Consider the following 21,206-nt stretch of genomic DNA (forward strand, 5'->3'; position numbering starts at 1 on the left):
ATCCAAAAGTTCTAATGTCTATCTACAGCAACTACATTTCATAACAGCATGGCTCGGTCCAATATACACACTTTATTTTAAATTATGCCACTTGTACTTGGGAAAAAAAGTCATTTATTTGCACTGCTTCCATTTTTCTACTGTAGTGTTAGGACTTGACATAAGCATCGTTCTTCTACTTCCTATTTACAACTCATTCAGAATATTACTACAAATACAATATACAACTTTAAAAACTTATGGGGAACTGCAGTTTTTGTTTTTCTTTCCTCTTTACAGGTTTCTCAAAATCATTCAATTTAAATGAAAATTTATATGGATATTTTCTGTACACATCTGAAAGGGCAGAAATCACACTGATAAAGCCAAAAGAATTTTGCACAAATACAATAAAATACAGAAAACAAAAACTATAGAAGATGTTATTTGGGGTACAAATATAAACAATACAGTACCATTTGAGTAATTTAGCAACATAACACTCATACTTTATAGAAATAAAACTGCAAACCTGGAGAATGCTCTGACAAATATTAAACATTATATATACAATGAGGTAAATGTACCTTGGTCTCTTGAGAGGTAATTTAAGTTTAAAGCAATTGACATTTTGAAGCATCTCCTTGACATATAAAGAAATACCAAACACCCCATTCCATTGGCACAATGTGAAAAAGGGATATCAAAACACGGTTCATGATATTCAATTCACAAATCTTGTCAAAATATAAAAACAAATTCAATTAAGTTCTTTTTTTGAGCTTTAAGAAACAGGCTGAATGTTATTAAACACATTCTTTAAAGTCTACAGTTACAAATAAGATTGCATAATGGTGCTGACAAGTTTAGGAGTACTGACAATCCTCAGAAGGTCTTAGAATTTCAGCATTCCTAGAGAGAGGGCCTGTGGGTAGTCTAGCATTCCAAAGTAGACACAAGGAGCTACAGATTACATGTCCAGACCCATTCTTTAGGATCTCAAAAATATCTGAACTGGCATTTCCTGCCATGCTGAAACAGAACCATTATTTGGAATCTCCATAATTTGGAGCCAGAACACTGCCACAGTCAAGAAACAAAAAGAAAGCTGACTTACAATCACTCTTTCAGTGCAAGGATAAAAATAAATGTCGACAGGACATGTCCAACAGGATACTGATTTTGTTCTGCATTTTAGTTGGCACTATGCCATCTTGTTTTAGAAAATATTCCATACGGGACAGCTCTCAGATGTACAGGGGGAACTGAAGGGAGCTCACGTGTGAGCTGCAGAATGGCCAAGTGGCCACTTTGTAAGAAGAACTGCAGTGTGCAATTGCTGACGTCACTAACCATGTCACTGTGCGCGGACTCGAGGCCCTTCTTGAGCCTCTCACTATAGCAGAACTACAGGCTCCTTTCTTCTGACAGCGCCCTGTGCCCCTGCTTCGGGCACAATGAACTCCTGCCGCCGTAACTGCGACCTTGCTGCCTTCCACTGCTTGGCCATAGCCAAAGTCACAAAGCAGCCAGCAGGGCCATCATCCACCCCATCTCCAAACTTAGAGAACCCTCCCAGCAACATCCAGTGACTCAAGGAAATGGAAGCATGTTCCATAGCTATTCAAAAGGCTGCTGAGGGGAGATGGCTGGGGTGGTGGCAAGGCAATCTGTCTCTGAGTCAGGGGCCAGCAGGAAGGCAGGCTGAGAGAAATGTAGGCTGAAGTTAAGAAGGAAGGACCAGGGATACCCGTGCCCCATGGGGTCTTACCTCCCTCATCCCCATTCCTCCGGGGCACTGACGAAATGGATGTGGACAGGTTATTGGTCTTAAGGTATATTTTAAACCAAGTTTAATTTTGAAAGGTGAGCATGTGAAGATGGGCAGTATAAACAAAGGCTTGTGTATCTAAACGACAAAATTAATACTCTAGTCAAAGGTATCTGCAGTTACAGCCATAGTAATCATGATCTATTTCATTTTTAAGTGACTTTGATTTTCAATAATAACTAATCGGGGTTTATCAAACTGTCATTACCCATAAAAGGAATTTGCTGCAGTAATTTGTAAACTGAATTTAGAACTAAACTCGAACTTTTAAAAAAAGTTCCCTGACTCACCAAAAGTACATTTTATCCACTTAGACAAGAAGAGTATAATTACAATTCAATCTTTGATTTAATAAAGAATATCTTTAGTAAAAGTTGATTACCTTATATGAGAGTGAGAAATCATGTATCTCAATTTTAGATCAGACAAGAACTTTTGGTATGTTCTCAAAATTATATAAAAATAGTTTTAGCATTGGTCCCCTGGATTTCATAAAGCAGATCTGGCAGGCTTAGAATGGCGGGGGGAGGGGGGGAGTACCTAATCACAGAGCTAGAGATTAAACAGGAAATAAAACATAATTATAAAACAAACCCCTCAAACCCATTCATTTGCTTTGACAAAATCATGGTAACTACAGAAAAAAACTCAAATTTGGAGTCAAAATATTAACCTCTAAGCACATTTTCCCCATGATGTTTTTAAACACATGAAACTGACACTAAATTCCTATGCATATGTCATTCATTCTAAAATTACTTTGGCTTTAAGACCAAATAGTCTTTCAAATTTATTCTATGTTTAAGAGATAAGACATAATCAGAATGCAGCTCAGTCAGTGTAAATGGCCACTACCTCTTACTGACCAAATACTATAAAGGTAATTCTGACCCTTTCATTTGGAAATTGATAGCACTATGAAGTCAATGTCTTGCCTCACTGCTATGATAGTTTTTCTCCCATCAGAATAAGATCACAGTGATAAAGAGAACTCTGAAAACTCTGAAAAGCCCTAAGACTTCAAGAACTGGAAGTAAAAATCAGTTACTATAAGCTAGTTTCAACTTACTGTGAAGAGTTGGCTTTAAACATTGAATCTGACTGAAAACATCTGTTAAATGGAGAACCTATACCCAGAACGTTCTTTAGCTACCACTCTCCCAAATGTTAAGGGTGTACTAAACTTATTACCTAACCATGTAAATAAGCAGTTGCAGTATCTGCGCACAGAAGGAAAGACTGAATTAGAAGCTGCCTTCCTCAAAGTGTAGTGAGACCTCAGAACCACGCTAACTCTAACCTTAGTTACAAAGACAGAAAGTCCACTGAACAATGACTCCTACATAACAAATGTGACTCTTTTGCACACCTGTTATCTACTCAAATGATTAACTACCTTTACCTTCCTAGAAAAAAGGCCTATTATTTAACATTAACCATACCCTAATTTTAAATGTAACTCATTTCTTAAAAAAATAACACTGTCTTTGAACAGATAAAGGAAAAAATGGCTTACAGAATGCCACACAACTTTACACAAGCAGCTAGACAAATTTTCCCTTTTAGAAAAATCAGTCTGTATGCTACAAGTTTTAAATTATTAGAGTACTATAAGCATCTACAGTGCCACTTGGTTTTTTTTTTTAAGGTATACTTACAGACAACACAATTTAGATGCAAAAACTTGATGTGAGAATATTCAAAAATGGCCATAATAACATTTACCAATTAATGCCACTTCATTTCTTTAGTGGTTTAAGCACATTTTGGTAGGAGAAAGGCATTTTCAAAATGGAATACCAAATGACATACTACAAAAAAACCTTCCAAAAAACAAAACAAAATGTCTGGGTTACCCAGATAAATAAACTTTTTGAATTAAAATACTACAGCTTTTAAGACACACAGACTGTAAGCAATTCTACTCATTTTCATTAGAAAGACACAGAAGCGGCACTTACTGGTATAGTACAATCCCATTTTGAAGGCATGTAATGTTCTGAATATGTGAAAGAACAGTAATAGTATACAAAATACAATTGCATAAATTATGTTCCTCACTACTATATGAGGTCATTTTTAGACTCAAGATAAGAGTTTTATAAGTGTTAGTTTTAAGATCCTGAAAATTATAGAACAGTACATTCAAAGTCTGAATCAAGGAAACTCTTTAGTGGTTCAGAATCCTCTGAGAATGTACTAACCAGGAATAATAAATCACTTTCTTTAAAAATAAGAAATGTTTCGTATAACTCAACAATCCAGCTCCTTTACCCTTAAAGATGATCTTCAGCACAGCAGAGTTAACCTAAAGTTAAGACCAGCAATCATCTTTAAAAAAAAAAAAATACAAAAAAACCCCCAAGTTTTGTGTTAATAAAAAATAAAGGTAGACTACACAACATTTTGTAACTGTCCTGGGAAAGAAGTGTTCATAGTGCACAGAAAGGACCCTGGGTCCAAAGAAATCCTGGGGAGTTTCCGTTGACCTTATTACACTGTTGCAAAAGGAAGCAATATCCTTCTATTCCCTCTCAGTGAGGTAGAACAATTGACCTCCCAAATTAAAACCCAGGAGCAGATCTGAAGGAAAAGTAAAGTTCAGGCAAAGCTGCAGAACTACATTTTGATGCCTTCCTGTTGACTGAGTTGTGACAGTGTTTTCTTAATACGCAAAGCCGTAAGTCTTGCTGCTCCATTGGCATACCAACATTCTCTCATAATTTTAGCCATTACTCTCAAGGCCTGCAAAAAAATTGAAGAAAAATAATTAATGAGTGCCAATGAGTGCTTTCCATTCATCTGAATAAGACCCTTACTCTGTACATCTTATTTCCAAGTATTATATGTTCAATTTTTTTGTTTTGTTATATTTCCACATTATTTGTAATAGCAAATGAATAGAAATGACTTCAATTCCCATGAGAGAGTACTGGTGTCAGCAGCTGGAAAGCAGATGGATGAGGGCCAACCAACTTAGCAGACCTGAAAAAGCTGAATCCTAACCCAGAACTGTCAAGGCACAAGAGGAACCTGACTCACAGAAACTTCCCTAGAATCAAGGAATTAACTGCATTGAGTTCCTCTGATGTGAATTTCAAGCTAAAAACAGGAGGATCAATCAGCTACAAGAGCTGGAACCCCAGGTACTTGCCCCTCCCCAAGCTTCACACAGTTGGATGACTGCCCCACTCCGACCCCAGCAAAAGATTAGAGGTTATATCCAAGAGGGTAAAACAGATTTCTGACTTGGGGAAGGTGGGGGCAAAGTTCCATACTGACAACTTGCTAAATGACAAGACCATAGGTTTTCTCCCCAAAACACGGGCAGCAACTTGTAGATACTTCTCCAGGCAAGAGACTGAAAGAGTCTTATTTGGGAAATGTGAGCCCAAGCGGAAAAACCTGAAGAAACCAACACATCAGCGACTCCCAATCACTGACAGAAGTAACCCAGTCAGGTCACTCCAAAGGTCACAGTGCATAAGCTCCATTCACATGCACAAAGTTTCCACCAGCTTCCAGCATCCTGTCCTTACACATGAGAACAGGAGTTTGATCGGACATCGGAGAAAGCAGTATGAATACAGAAGCTGATACAAAGAGACCAAAGTAACTTGGACAAAATAGTTGTACAGAGAAGAAAATATCAACAATTTATTATTAATATCCTCAAAGAGATAAAGAAAATACTCAGAGTCATCACTGACAGTTTTTTGCTTCTTGTTTGATTTTGGACAAATGTGACAGAAGAATTGGAAAATAAACCTGATTTTAAAAAAAAGATAAAAGTTGATAAACCTCTCAGAAATTTTAGAAAAAAACCTGATGGATAAGAGGGAAAAGATAAGAAAATGAGAAGGCCTCTTCAAGGGGCCTAACATTCAAAACTAGAGTGCAAGAAAGAGAATGGAGGAAAACGGAAAGGAACAAATCAAAGAAATACTTCTTTGTACTTCTAGGGACACTTCCTAGAAATGAACATTGGTTTCCATATAAAAACAACCAAATGCCCATCATATACTATACTTATTCCACATAATTATACATTTATGGAGAGCCTACCATTTATCAGATACCATCTTGGGTATTGTGGATACAAAAAAGAACAGACAAAATATCCCTACCCTCGTAAAGCTCACGTTCTAGGGAGCCGAAGTATCTCATTAATAAGTAAGTAAGATACATGGACAGTCAGTGGTAAGTGTTAAGGAGAAACATCATTTAGGGAAGGAGATAAAATATGCCAGGGAAAGAAGGTGATATTTTAAATGAGTATAATGTCTACTAACAAGGTAACATCTGAGCAGAGACTTAAAAAGATGGGGGAAGTTGAATACACCAAGAGACAGGAAGTCACTGGGGTCCAGGAAGGAAGATTCACTGTAACAGAAACAAAGGGAATCCCAAGACAAAAGGTGAGGGATATTCCAAGATGAAAAGTGCACAGCTGGCCTAGGGAGCTATAGTTCCTGACTGGAAAGGATCAGAAGGTTCTGGGAGATACTTCCTCAGTTATTCTATCGGTTTCATGTTCTTAATGTATTCCAACCATTGAGAGGTGATTTATAAACCACAGAAAAGTGAAAGACTGACTTACTGTAAAGTGAAATAGAAAACTAACCAAATAGAGAAAAAACAAAAATGACAGCAATAGCATTAATTCAGTACACTGTGACAGTAACTGCAAATTGCATTTGTGCTCTTCGTGTTTTCTGTTAACTTTTCCTCATGTTTAAAAAGAAATCTGTTTAATAATGTGCTCTACTTATTTAATGAATGCATGAATACTTGGGGTTTGAACTCCATAACATCAAGATCAAATTTGTAAAAGAAAAAATCTAGCCCAATTTCATTTGTTAAACATGCAAATTCTCTGACCACACTAAGAAGTATTTTTATCTGGGCCTGGATACTTGATTTCATTGAAACTCTCTCAATGTCTTGACTATTGAGTCCTACATTAATTTAAGATGTAAAATCAACTACTTAAGTCACCAGCTTTTTATTCCTCTTAAGCTATAAAACTTCACATCTGGAGGAAAAAGTTCTGCCTTGCCAATATTATAATAGTGATGGCTAGCAATTGCATAAAGATTAAATAAAATTTGTCTAATGAATTCTTTAAATTTACGAGTACAAAAGCATTCCTAAATTTTTTTTTAAGAGCTGGGGTTGAGAATCTCAGGCCCTGCTGGAAAGCATTTTCCCCACATTCCAGGTGAATGGTCACACAGGAAATCAGGTGAGTAGGATGTCAAATCATCGGAACCATCCTCTCAATCACCTTACCCAACTTCCTCCTTTTAAAAGGCACGTTAGGGTCTGGAAAACTGAAATGATTTGCCCAAAGTCAGACTCTGGAACGGTGGCCAGGCTAGTCTAGAATACAGCTTTCCTAATTTCCATCCAGCACCCACCCTGCTGTTCTGGGCTGCCCTGATAAAAGGACGGATCCATTTAAAATGCAGGTGACTTCTATTTGCAGAAGACATGATACTATACATAGGAAACCCTGAAGACTCCACCAAAAAAACTACTGGAACTGAGAAATAAATTCAGTAAAGTCATAAGATACAAATCAATGTACAGAAATCTTGTTGCATTCCTACACACTAATAATAAAACAGCAAGAGTGAAATTAGGAAAACAATCCCATTCACAACTGTACCCAAAACAACAAAATATCTAGGAATAAACTTAACCACAGAGGTAAAAGACCTATACTATAAAACACTGCTGAAAGAAGTTCAAGATGATGCAAAGAAATGCAAAACATTCTATGCGCATGGGTTTGAAGAACAAATATTGTTAAAAATGTCTGTACTGCTCAAAGCAATCTACAAATATAAAGCAATCCCTATCAAAATACTAGCAGCATTTTTCATAGAACTAAAACAATTTTAAAATTTGTATGGAAATACAAAAAAAGCCGAACCAATCTTGGAAAAACAAAACAATAAAACTGGAGGTATCACAAATCCAGACTGTTTTATTACAAAGCTGTAGTAATTAAAACAAGGTGATACCTGCATAAAAATAGACACAGAGATAAATGGAATAGAACAGAAAACCCAGAAATGAACCCAAGATTATACGATCGTATCTTTGACAAAACAAAAATGAATATACAATGGGAAAAATCTCTTCAACAAATGGTGTTGAGAAAACTGGTCAGTCACATGGAAAAGAGCGACACCGGACCACTTTGTTAAACCACACACAAAAATAAACTCAAAATGGATTAAAGACCTAAATGTGAGACCTGAAAGCACAAAAATCCCTGAAGAGAACACAGGCAGTAATTTCTCTAACATCAGCTGCAGCAATTATTTTTCTAGGTGTGTCTCCCGAGGTAAGGAAAATAAAAGCAAAAGTAAACTACTGGGACTACATTAAAATAACAAGCTTCTGAACAGCAAAGGAAAAAATCCACAAAACTAAAAGCAACCTACTGAATAGGAGAAGATTTTTTTTTTTAATTAACTTATTTATTTTAGAGAGAGAGAGAAGAGTGGGAGAAGGGGCAGAGGGAGAAGGAGAGAGTCTTGGGCAGACTCTGCACTGAGGGCAGAGCTTGATGGGGGGCTCGATCTCACCACCCTGAGATCATGACCTGAGCCAAACCAAGAGTCGGATGCTTAACTGAACTGCACCAACCAGGCACTCAGAGATGATACTTTTTTTTTTTAATTTTAATTTTTTATTTTTTATAAACATATATTTTTATCCCCAGGGGTACAGGTCTGTGAATCGCCAGGTTTACACACTTCACAGCACTCATCAAAGCACATACCCTCCCCAATGTCAGAGATGATACTTTTAAACGACATTATCGATAGAGGGTTAGTATCCAAAATATGTAAAGAACTGATACAACTCAATACCCCAAAAAACAAAAAAATCCAATTAAAAAATGGGCAGAAGACACGAACAGACATTTCTTCAAAGAAAACATCTAGATGGCCAACAGACACGTAAAAAGATGCTCAACATCATGCATCATCAGGGAAATGCAAATCCAAGCCACAATGAGGTATCACTTCACGCCTGTCAGAATGGCTAAAATCGAAAACAAGAAACAAGTGTTGTCGAGGATGTGAAGAAAAAGGGACCCTTTTGTATTGTTGGTGGGAATGCAAACTGGTGCAGCCATTGTGGAAGACAGTATGGAGGCTCCTCAAAAAATTAAGAAGAGAAATACCCTATGATCCAGGAATCACACTACTGGGTATTTACCTCCCCCACCCCAAATACAAAAAACATTGAGGGTTACAAGTACCCTGTTTGTTGTAGCATTATTTTACAATCGCCAAACTATGGAAGCAGCTGTGTCCATACATACATGGATGGATAAAGAAAATGTGGTATATATACAATGGAATATTAAAAAAGAATGAAACCTTACCATTGGCAACAACCTGCATGAAGCTAGAGGGTAAAATGCTAAGTGAAGTAAGCTAAGTGAAGAGAAAGACAAATACAATATGATCTCACATGTGGAATTTAAGAAACAAAACAAATGAGCAAAGAAAAAAGCGAGAGAGAGAAAGAGAGACACAAACCAAGAGACAAACTCTTAACTACTGATGATAACCAAAGGGGAGATACATTGGGGAATGGGTTAAATAGGTGATGGGAACTAGAGAGTGCACTTATTTTAAAACAAAAAACAAAAAAGGTAAACTTAGATCCCTCCACACTGGTAAGTGCATTTAATGTAACTGGATTGCACATTCCATGTAAAAGATAGATAAAATGAAAATGCAACTGCTTTGGTTCACTGGTAGATTTAAATACTATTCTGATACACTGATGGCCACTACAAGTGCTGCACAGCCCTTTTGATGTCCTTGAGACTGAACCTGAAAACCAAATTATTCTGTTTTTCACCCACTGGTTTAACTGCCATGGGGACAAAAAAAGAAAAAAGAAAATGCTTGTGTCTATTTTCCTTAAAGAAAAGTACCAAATTTCCACACACCAAGCAGAAGCAGTTTAGAAAATTGTGTAGTATCCAAAATAAATACTCACTTCACAACTCTGCCATCTGTTTGGAATATTTGGCCTTAACTTCTGTTCACAAACAACTTTTCTCATTTCTTCAACTGATGGATCAGAAGGTACGAGATCATAATAAGGCAGCTGGTAATCTTCATGAATTCCTATATTGGTTAAAGAAATTTTTTTTTGAAAAATTTACTCAGATAATGCTAGACTATTCTTTGTCTAGGAACACCCAAGAGTTCTATTTCAGGGATTCATTAATTAATTAGTGAAGTGGAACCGGGCTTATAGCTTACTCTGTCTCATAGACACCTGCCATCAACAGCCCATCTCTCTGAGTTGGTACTGGGCCCCATACCCTGAAACTAAGTTTCACTGTGGGATCAGCAAAGACTCTTTTAATGATGTTAACTACGAGCTATAATGACCTGATTATCTTTTCCCAAAGAACCCTCATGTGCAAAAAATGAGAGTTTTTATTCTGTGAGTGCTCAGCCTTGGTATAAGGAAAGACACTTTACCATGAAGATGTAAATCCTACAAGCAAATCTGAGGTGTAAGTCCTTTACCTCTACTTGGATCTGTCCTCTTTGCTACAAAACAGAGACACAGTCTCCCTCTTATTGCCACATAAACCTGAGTCCCTAATCTCAACCAAGCCTGGACCCCACAAGGATAAGAAACTACTGCTCAAGCAAATATCCCAAGTGCTCAATCTAAAATTTACTTAAAATAAACTTGTTTAAAAAGTAGTGAAATGGCAATGTAAGTATATTCTGTATATGTAACTTTCAGCTAAGAAGTTAGACAAAATAACAACATTCTTGGCAGGGGAGGGGAGAGGGAATGAATTTGACCCAAGTACATGCTAGAAACAGCTTCCTGGGTGGCCTCTCCATTCTAAATAACTATATTCCAAGATAACAAGGGCTTGGTTTTTGATGCTTCCCAAGATTCAAATGCAAACAGTAAAAGAATATACTAGAAGTGTGTCATTGCATTTCCTCTTACTGCAGGTTTATCTCCTTTACTTTCTTTGGCACTCTCAGTGCTCACCTGGTGAACATAATTTTAGACTACTGATGTATATGATTTCATTCAGTTAAAAAAAAAAAAAAGAAGGCTCTCCTGGAACAGCCTCTGTTCATGACAAACTGTTGGGGGAAGGGGAGAAATTTACCACCAATGGAACATCGTCGAGCTATTTCCCAGAATACTAAGCCCATTGCATAGATGTCAGCACGTTTGAAGGATTCAAAGTGTTTCATATTTATGGAATCATCTAGAACTTCAGGGGCCATGTACCTAAAAAAGAAGTCAGCAAATTACTCTATGGAATGGTGGTCACATTACTTTTGAACTGTTTCATATATTTTCTTTTTCTCCTGAGAATTTTTAAAAAAATCAGTATTAAGACTTTTCTCCCCTTTCAGCATGGTTCTGCTACTTTTTAAAATGACTCATAACTCTTATGGAAATTTTCCCAAAGTTCATAAAGTACAAAGTGAAAAATCATTCCATTATAACCACCCAGTGTTAACACTTTGATCAACATTCACAAATACTATATAGCCAAGATCATATTAAACTCAAGAAAAATATTAAATATACAAACTGATTTGAAAATTAATGATGTTAACTAAATGCCATGAAAAGCTGAAATAGCAATTTGATGCTATCTAGCTGTCTTATGATCTTAGTTTCCAATGGAAGACACATATGTGGGGCGCCTGGGTGGCTCAATGGGTTAAGCGTCTGCCTTTGGCTCACGTCATGATCTCAGGGTCCTGGGATTGAGCCCCACATTGGGCTCCCTGCTCAGTGGGAAGCTTGCTTCTCCCTCTCCCTCTGCTTGTGTTCCCTCTCCCCCTGCTTGTGTTCCCTCTCTCACTGTCTTTCTCTGTCAAATAAGTAAAATCTTCAACAAAAAAAGAAAGAAAGAAAGACACATATGTAACAATCATGACTATTATCAATGTCTTAACATACACCACCTACTTTGTCAAGTACTATGCACGGACCACATAATTTAATCTAGAAGTCTTCTCACTAAAACAGATGGAAGGCAGGATGAGGACATAATCCAGGGAACAAAATAATAGATAAAAAATGAATGCCGGTCCTCCTACTGATGACACATTATAGGGTTCTGAAGTTTTAAAAATGCTACTAAGGTTACAGATCAGGATTCCTGAAGACCTGCAGCAACCACTGTCCTGGACCCCTAAGTCAAGAGTTCTGAGAGTCCTTGTTGAATCCAGAAATCATAAATACAACTGAGATAGACTGAAGCTTGGCTCTACCTAAGGCCAAGGCAGTAACGTGAAGATACGCTGTGGCAACATGCTGTGACAATACACAGAGTAAGGCCTTTTGGGTCAGAAAAACTTAGGTTCAGTCTCAGCTCCTTAGGTTACCATCTGTATGAAGCTGACCCCATTACTTAATTTCCATGGGGATGTTTCCTCATCTGTGAAATGAGGGCAATGACACCTACCTAGTCACATTCCTTAGAAAACTCATGGATTCAACAAATGTTTACCGAGGATCTACTATGTATTAGACACTATAATGGTCTCTGGTAAAACAAGTCTACTCTCAAGCAGCTTGCAATCCAGTGGAATACGCAGACAGTAAATGGAGAGTTAGAATACGCTAAGTGCCTTAATAGTCCAGGTTCAGCCTGCTATGAGAGCCCTTGGTAAGGGCACCTCAGTCTAGAAAGGGTTTCCTCTGAGAAAGGGGGAGTACAAATCAGGGAAACAGCAGGGCAAAGTCTACTCTAAGATACAGTACATGCGGAAATTCTAAGGAAGAAAGAAAGGTGTATCTCCAGGAACTAAAAATCAGAAAATGGTTGGGCTAGCTATCATAGAGCATTTGAAGAGATCATTAACTGAGATTATATATATAAATTATATATGACAAATTAAAATGATTGGTACATACTGGGAACCCTATAAACATCAGGTACCATTACTATTGTAACTAATATAACGAATGATAATATTTTCTGGAAGGGCCACCTTCATCAGCAGGCATCTTTAAAAGTCAGGTAACCTTGGCTTCAGAGCAGGCAAGACCATGAGATCTTCTACCTGTGGGCAATCTAATAAAGTAGAGGTTTGAGTTTCAGAAGATATGTACATACAAACTAGAAGGAAATGAAAAAGAAGTTGATTTCAGAAGATATTAAACACTCTTCACAAGCATACCTTTTTGTTCCCACTCTGTGATTTGGAGCAATATCTATCGTATCTGTGGCTGAATCATGTCTCACTGCCAGTCCTAAGTCTGCAATACAGCAAGTTCCATTCTTCTTTACCAAGATATTCTTGGATTTCAAATCTCTATGAGCAATGGCTGGTTTCCCTAAAGAAACAAAAAGAAAATGCGATTGCTTAAAAGGTGGTACCAATCACAGTTCTACCCTTTAGGCTCAAAGCCTCTGCTCCAGCATTTCAGCCCACATTGCCCGCAATGCCTGACATGACTAAACAACCTCAAGTAAATCGTTACACCAAAAGTTGCTGAAATTACATTTCTTCAAAGAAAAGAGAGAAAATAACATGCTCCAAAAGATGGTGCTCAAAAAACATAAGTCTAACAACTCAAAGACTGGGAGTTAAAGATGTTTGTTTGTTGATATCTTATGAATTATTTATGGAACTCTTGTCGCAGACTGGTATTTCAGTCCAAGGACCAAGCATCTACACCACTTCCTTTACCCACCAACTGTAATATATGCAGTATAAAATTTACAACCTTTAATACTAACAGTGGAAATCCTGGAGTCCTCCTATACTGCTGGCAGGAATGTAAAATTCTGCAGCCACTTTGGACAAAAGAGTCATAGTCTAGTAGTGCCTCAAAACCATTAGTTACTGTATAATCCAGCAACTCCACTGTATAAGAGAACTAAAAACATATACCCACCAAAAAAGTGTATACCAGTGTTCATAGCAGCATTATTCACAAAAGCCAAAAGTGGAAACAACCCAAGTGTCCTTCAACCAATGGACAAATGCAGTATATCCAATTAATGAAATACTACTCAGCCATAAAAAGGAATGAACTACTGTGATAGTAGTCACAGAAGCCAGTCACAGAAGACTACATATGATATGATTCCATTTACAGGAACTATCCAGAATAAGCAAATCTAAAGAGGCAGAAAATAGATTAGTGGTTGCTCAAGATTAAGGAGTTTGGGAGGAAATGGAGAGTGACTGCTATGGGCATAGTGTTTCTTCTTGGAGAGATGAAACGTTCTAAAACAGACTGTGGTGATACACAACTCTGTGACTATACTAAAAGCCACTGAATATACACTTAAAATGGGTGAATTATATGAGATGTGAATCATAACGCAATAGAACTGTTATAACCAACAGTAATGATTACAGAGATGAGGGAGGCTAAGATGAGAAACAGCATGTGTGTAGTAATGTGGGGAGTGAGGGAGCCACCAGGTGGCAAGGGGATAATCACTAGAGAAGAGAGATATATTGGCATTTGATACCCTACATGGCACAAAAATCATACCATAACAATTTCATAACTAAAATTTAGTATATAATTTTTCAACTATAAAATGATTTCATACAGTCTCCTTATCTCAGGGTCAAATATAATTATTAGATGGCCAGATAACATTCGGTGGTGGCATGCTGATTTTTAAAAAGCATGTTTCATATTACATTTGATACTACACATAAAAACACACATTCTGACAGACTTGAATTCTCAAATCGGGATCCTCAAAAATCACAAGACCAAATGCTACTTTTAAGAACTCACGTATCAGTGTTGCTACAATGACTAGAGACTCTCTGAACAAATTCCCCTATTCCTAACTCCACCTGAAATTTTCAACAGAAAGATAAAATAATTTCATCAAAATTTTAAATCATTTTAAATTTAAAATTTATTTTAAACATCTTCATTTAGGCTGACTTCTTACAAAAATTTTCTAACGGACGTTAGATTCATGGGAATTTCAAGCTTAAATAACATAAGTACTTCGAGTTACCTTGGGTACCAACAATCTCCATGTGGAGATGGGCAAGTCCGCTTGCTGTGGACAAGGCAAGTTTTATCATTCCTTCCACAGTAACTGTATATCTGTTCAAATAATCAAAAAGGGATCCATGCTCATGATAATCTGACACCAACCAGAGCTGAGTCCATGTACCATTGTCTGTAGAGGAGAATAACAATGTTTCAAATGGGTTGCAGAACATCCATTTATCCATTCAAAATTTACCACTTTTACTCAGTCCTGAATTCCATGACTGCAACATGATGACGGTAATTAAGTCTGTATGTTATTTCCCTCATATTTTCACACTGTCTCACACTAATACATACATAGCTTTTGGATCCTCTGAGTAAGTCCCCTATTCTTGAGATAAGGCAAGGAGAACTAATCCCACTTAAGATATAAGGAATCATAGTTCAAAGATGGTGATTTTGAATCTATACAGATGATAGCAGAGCTGGGACTCCTGAGTAGTTAGAAAAATGTTTGGTTCAGGTTGGGTGCTCAGTGGTTCTTTCTAGAAGGAGGAAAGGAAAGGGGAGCATGAGGAAGATGAGAAGTATCTGGAGCCCACTGTGGCCACAGTAGGTAGGAATGGAATAGTATAGGACAAAACTGAAAGTGAGCTTAAATGAAGAAATGCAAGCTTTAATCACAGACTGTACATTCAGTTTACAAAGAAGTCAGATAAGAGGATTATGATTCTAAGGTTTCCAACTCAGAAAAAATGTAAAAATAGTGGTATCATTGATAAATGGGAAAGCTGGGACAGGTCAGGAGGAAAAAAAGCTGGGGCTGAATCCAGTTTTACATAAGGTGATTTTGAACCTCAACAACCAGGAATATGGATTCCAAATATTTGTCTATAAACTAATACATGGATTTGAAATATGTTTTCCCATGGAAATCGTGGTAAAGTTTCTGGCTAGGCTTCTAGGTTAGGCTGGTCCACAAAAGCTTATCTAGCTTAGGAACAGCAAGAAAACCACATACTAGGAAGCAGCACAATTCAGTAAAAGATACACACTTGGGGGTCATCCTGCCCTGGGATGAAATCCAGGGCCTAGTTATTATTGACTATGTGACCTCAGATAAGTGAGGCTCTGTTCCTTCTTTTACACAGCAAGAACACCTTACTTTTGCAAAACTGCTAAGAAGATTTAAAAAAACAGGACAACCTTCATTAAGCATTTAGTAGAATGCATGGCTCATAAGAACTTAAAATGGGTTGTCCCCTCCCTAATGGTTGCAAAAAACAGCAACAACAACAAAAACCCACCCCAACTGACATAAAATAGATTCTATATTTTAAGGCTGTTACTTCAAGGAAAGTAACTGATTAGATGAGATTAAGAAGGGTATTTTCAGAAGATTCGGGAGGGGATTTCTGGGTATTTTCAAAAGAATTTAGATACTCAGGACACTAGTTCTTTACAAACTTTATATATAAACAAAGTTTATTCTTCCTAAACTTTATAAACTGATTCTATTCAAACATATACCTTTTCTTTTCCCTGATACAAATGCATCACCATTTGTATCTGCATGCTTATTAATCATGACTGAATTCTGAAAGGCTGACAAAGAGGAACACAGGCAGATGGAAGAAAGAGAGATTTTCTGAGGTAATTAACAAGAGAGGCAGAAGAAGGATATGTAAGAGGCTGTGTAATATAAAGGGTTGCCTGAGGGGGGATTAACTAAATCAGGAGGATAAAGATAAAGGAGAAGGGAACTGGGGTGGATCTAGCCCATCCTATAATGTCTGTAGGATGGACAAAGTCCATTAACCCCTGACAAAGAAGAAAGAAGAGGGTAGTGAAGACGCAAGAGGGTGAGCCAGTTCCCATGGTGACCACCAGATGACAGCACCAGCTAGGCTGCTGCCTGAGCAAATGGGGAAAAAAATTTCAGGGCACAGCAGCAAGGGCATTTTCTGCCAGGCTGTTGCAACTTGGAACGTGCCTAAAATATGTTGGGCCTGGGTGAGGTTTGAGCCCCAAAAGGCAGATTTAAAAGCAACCACCACAGTCAAGTTTGAAACTATGCATGTGGCTAAGTCCTTAAAGGGAGCAATTACTGTTTGTAGACCTAGAGCCTTCACACAAATCAATAAAAAGAGTTTTTAGAAAACACACACAACTACTAAGAAGTAAAAAATGAACACAGAAAATCTACAGTCACAGAACATTGTCTGTAAGGTTGTTTTAATAGTTAGAAGGGAAACTAAATGGTGCCAAAGCAGAAGAAAATGAAAACAAAGGACTTAATGGAACTATAACCACTGCTTTTGTTTTCACATTAAGTAATACTGAATTGGAAGTGACCACTGATAGATCACTGCCTACATCCATCACATTCATCACTGCCCCAAGTCACAAAAAAGAGATAATCAAGAGGCCCCTGGGAGGCTCAGTCAGTTAAGCATCCACCCCCTTCTTTTCTGCTCAGCTCAGGATCTCAGGATTGTGAGATCAAGCCCCAGGTGGTGCTCAGAGTTCAGCGGGGAGTCTGCTTAAGATTCCTTCCCCTTTCCCCCTCCCTGCCCTCCCTATCTGCTCTTCCGCCCTGCTCATGCTCTCTCTCTCTCTAAAATAAATAAATAAAATATATTTTTTTAAATAGAAAGAGATAATCAAATATTGTATGGCTCCTAATGTGATATATATATCGATATGTAATAAACAATATACAATACATTTTATACAAATATCATATAAAGTGCATAATATACAGGCAGGTATACAATATTTTCAGGAAACCAATAAAATTACTCAGATTGTCTCTAATCCTAACTACCAGTTTTTAAATACAAGGAGCAAGTTCAAAGATACTATGGAAATTCAATCAACACAATCCAGAATGTGATAAGCCCTATAGGACAAACAATCCAGTTCTTCAAGAAACCACAAGGAAAAAAAAAAAAATGAAGAGGAACAAAGGAATTTTAAGGGATTTAAATTAAATATCAACCAAATGCCATGTGTGGATTTTGCATCCTAAAAGTGAATAGCCAATTTTTTTAAAAAAAGAATACACAACTGCAGAATGTGAAACTGACTGGATACTGACGACATTTCAAAAATTAACAACAGTAGTGTGGTCACGTTGCATTAAGACTCCTTAATCTAAAGATACAAATGAAACATGTTTATGGATAAAAAGATATATTATCATATCTTTGGCTTCAAATAATTCAGAGGCAGAGTAGGTAGAATCAGATCAAATATGATTGGCAATGAGCTAATCACATTTGAAGATGGGTGATAGGCTCTATTCGCTCCACTTTTTATATATTGGAAATTTTCTAGAAATAAACTCTAAAAAAGAAACAAGTAATAACTGCTTACTGATAATAAATTCAAAAATATGGGAAAGCAAAAGGGAAAATCATTAAACAGTATTCTGAAGAAATAAATACTTGAAAGAAAATGGGAAGGGAGAAGAGGAAAAAGAGGACCATAGTTCAGGCCAATCTCAAAGAGAAAGGGACAGCATGCATCTGATTGCAGGCGGGGATGATGAGAGTGCTAACACGAGTCTCTGATGAAGCTACAAAAGCAGGAACTATGGGCACAACAGTAGAAGCCGGAGCCAAGACGGGAGATGAAGTACAGGGTGAAACCACTGGTCCCCGTCAGCAATCATTCTGACTCTCCCCTGACATACCTTCCGTGCTTCTTGCAGCATCGAACTGAGGCCAGGGCCCCAGGCACCTGTACCACAGGCAAGAAAGCAGCTAGACCGTTGGTTACCTATGGGCACAGTGGCCCTGGAGAAACTATTTCTCTACTTAATGGAATTGATTTAAAAGTTTGTTTATTTAAAAGACTACTTAGCCCCTGCCAACTTAAAACACAGAACACACTGAGAAGTTATTTTTAATAGATAAGGTCATTAGTATCTATTAGAATGCCCTAATGGTCATGAAGAAATGTAAAGGAAACAGATCTCTGGGCTCTAACTTACCTCAAAATTTTGAGCACCCAGAGTTTATAAAACTCTATCTTTTCTATGCTATGACTATACTCAAATAACTAACTGCCTAAAACCAAAATAACAAAAGCACATCACTTTTAAATTTAAATATAGCTCTTTTATCTTACAGAACAATTGGAGATTTAGAAGCATGTCATGAGTCAAGAAAATCTTTAAAAAGTTCCTGTTTGTAAAGGTTTCTCATATATTCTATTTGACTTAATGGGTTTAATCTGTATGACAAACATTTATTTCTCATCAAATCTGACAGTGTTTAGTAGCCATATTTGTAGAAAGGCTCAAGCAGATTTCATTATACTCAAAGGAGAAGCAGATGTTACTGACCTTTATTGTCTGCTGCTATAAATCCCAGGATGTTTTCATGACGTAACATTACGGTCTGATAAATCTCTGCCTCACGGAACCATGAGCGCTCTTCTCTAGAGGAGAATATTTTAACAGCAACTTCTTCCCCTCTCCACTTTCCCCGCCAAACTTCCCCAAATCGACCTTTGCCAATACTTTCTTGTAACACAATAGTTCTTGCAATTGTTCTCTGAACAAGCAATGGTAAACCTGAAAATGAAAATAGGCATTAAGGAGTGACAGAGTAACTCCAAAAGCTCTATCTTTAAAGAACTTACAATCTCACTGAGGAGTGACAAACTACATTTGCAAAAAATAGTAATTCATAATAAAATGAAAATAAGATAATAAATATAATAGAAGAATGTAGAATCTGCCTAGAGAGTCCAGGTAGGCTTTATAAAGTAAGTTGAATTTGACTGTCCTTTACGGAAGGGACAGGACCACAGGAGAAGGGGAGAGAAGGTTTTCAGGTAGGAGGAATATTAAAGCAAAGGTAGAAGAGGGAAATGAATGGATGCTTATGGGACCAGCTCAGTTAAACAGAAGGTGATGTGTATGGTAAAGCAGTGGAAGAGAGGAAAGCTGTCAGAGTATGAAGGGTACTGAATGCTGAGCTCAAGATGACCACCGAGAGGGGTGCCTGGGTGGATCAGTGGTTAAGCATCTGCCTTTGGCTCGGGTCATGATTCTAGGATCCTGGGATCGAGGACCACATTGGGCTCTCTGCTCAGCAGGGAGCCTGCTTCTCCCTCTCCCTCTGCCTGCTGCTCCCCCTGCTTGTGTGTGTACTCTCTCTCTGTGAAATAAATAAAATCTTGAAAAAAGAAAAAATGACCAATGAGAGCTATGGATAAAACAGGAACTACTAAAAATTTCTGAAAAGGGTTCATGAATGAGACAAAGCAATTTTAAAATCTTGTTTTAGAAGGATGAATCTGGTAACGGTTTTATTGATGGGAGGAGAAAACTATGTGAACACAAACATAAAATCAGTATGTACAATCCATACTGATTTTTTAAAAATCAGTAAAAATTACCACACAAACCATTTCAAGACAAGTAATTTATGTGCTAGGAACTGGCTGCATAGGCAACATTAGTATCTTAAAGAATGATGCCAAGTAACTGAAAGTGGTGACGGGGCGCTGGCATTATTTCACCATCTGAACATGCCCTACTCTAAAATATGTATTTTTAAAATATTGCCACACTTACTTGTTTACAGAAAAGGATTTTTCACTACCTACAACATTTAAGTATCACTATATATGGGACTATTCCAATTCACTCAGTATCATATCCCCTCATAGACTAAGTTAAGTGTTATATTATACTGACCCTGACAATAAAAATACCAGTATCAACCATGTTCTGCAAACTACTATTTCTTTCAGACAATCTATACACATATATTTGTGTAATTTATAATCTATATTCAGAGTTCCTTGCTAGACCAAATTAGCCCAATGGTAGTACATGAAATTATGTGCTGTCTTTGGTTTCCTGACGTGAAATATTTCTTAATTGAAATGTTAAGTCTTTAAAGTGATCAGAAGTTTTTTCTCTTTTCATCTCTAAGTTTCTCAAATGGGTCCTTTCCTCTTCTTGCTCTCCATCCTCCCCACCTCCGGCAAAGCAGTTAGCAGTCTGATTATAAATAATTGTTTTTATGTTTATAAGGAGGCTGCTAGCTAAAAATAGATCTGTGAAAAATCCTTATTTAAATCAAGGAGCTCTTTTATATTATGAAGATTCTTAATTATGTGTTTTAGTATAGATATTAATTTATGAAATTTTCTTACAGCCTTTGAATGGGGTCATACCATATACTTAAAGATTTAAAGTATACTTAAGAGTTAACTTCAGGGGGCACCTGGGTGGCTCAGTGGATTAAAGCCTCTGCCTTCGGCTCAGGTCATGATCCCAGGGTCCTGGGATCGAGCCCCGCGTCGGGCTCTCTGCTCAGCAGGGAGCCTGTTTCCCCTCCTTCTCTCTCTGCCT

At 37.3% G+C, this 21,206-nt stretch overlaps 1 protein-coding gene across 2 annotated transcripts in view; it reads right to left on the reverse strand.

Annotated features, from left to right (window-relative positions):
- Positions 1–96: 96 nt before the first annotated feature.
- The window catches only part of TGFBR1 (transforming growth factor beta receptor 1), a 56,340-nt gene continuing 35,230 nt past the window's right edge, over positions 97–21,206 (reverse strand). For both annotated transcript variants that reach the window (XM_032307024.1, XM_032307023.1), the window contains exons 4-9: positions 19,182–19,412; positions 14,850–15,017; positions 13,033–13,189; positions 10,998–11,122; positions 9,845–9,975; positions 97–4,555 (exon numbers count right to left, since the gene is read on the reverse strand). In XM_032307024.1, coding sequence (XP_032162915.1) covers positions 4,430–4,555; positions 9,845–9,975; positions 10,998–11,122; positions 13,033–13,189; positions 14,850–15,017; positions 19,182–19,412 — 938 coding nt within the window. In that variant the 3' untranslated portion in view covers positions 97–4,429. The remainder of the gene's footprint in view (positions 4,556–9,844; positions 9,976–10,997; positions 11,123–13,032; positions 13,190–14,849; positions 15,018–19,181; positions 19,413–21,206) is intronic.

This window comes from Mustela erminea, chromosome 12 (genome assembly GCF_009829155.1).
Source record: "Mustela erminea isolate mMusErm1 chromosome 12, mMusErm1.Pri, whole genome shotgun sequence".
In the NCBI taxonomy this organism is placed as follows: domain Eukaryota; kingdom Metazoa; phylum Chordata; class Mammalia; order Carnivora; family Mustelidae; genus Mustela; species Mustela erminea.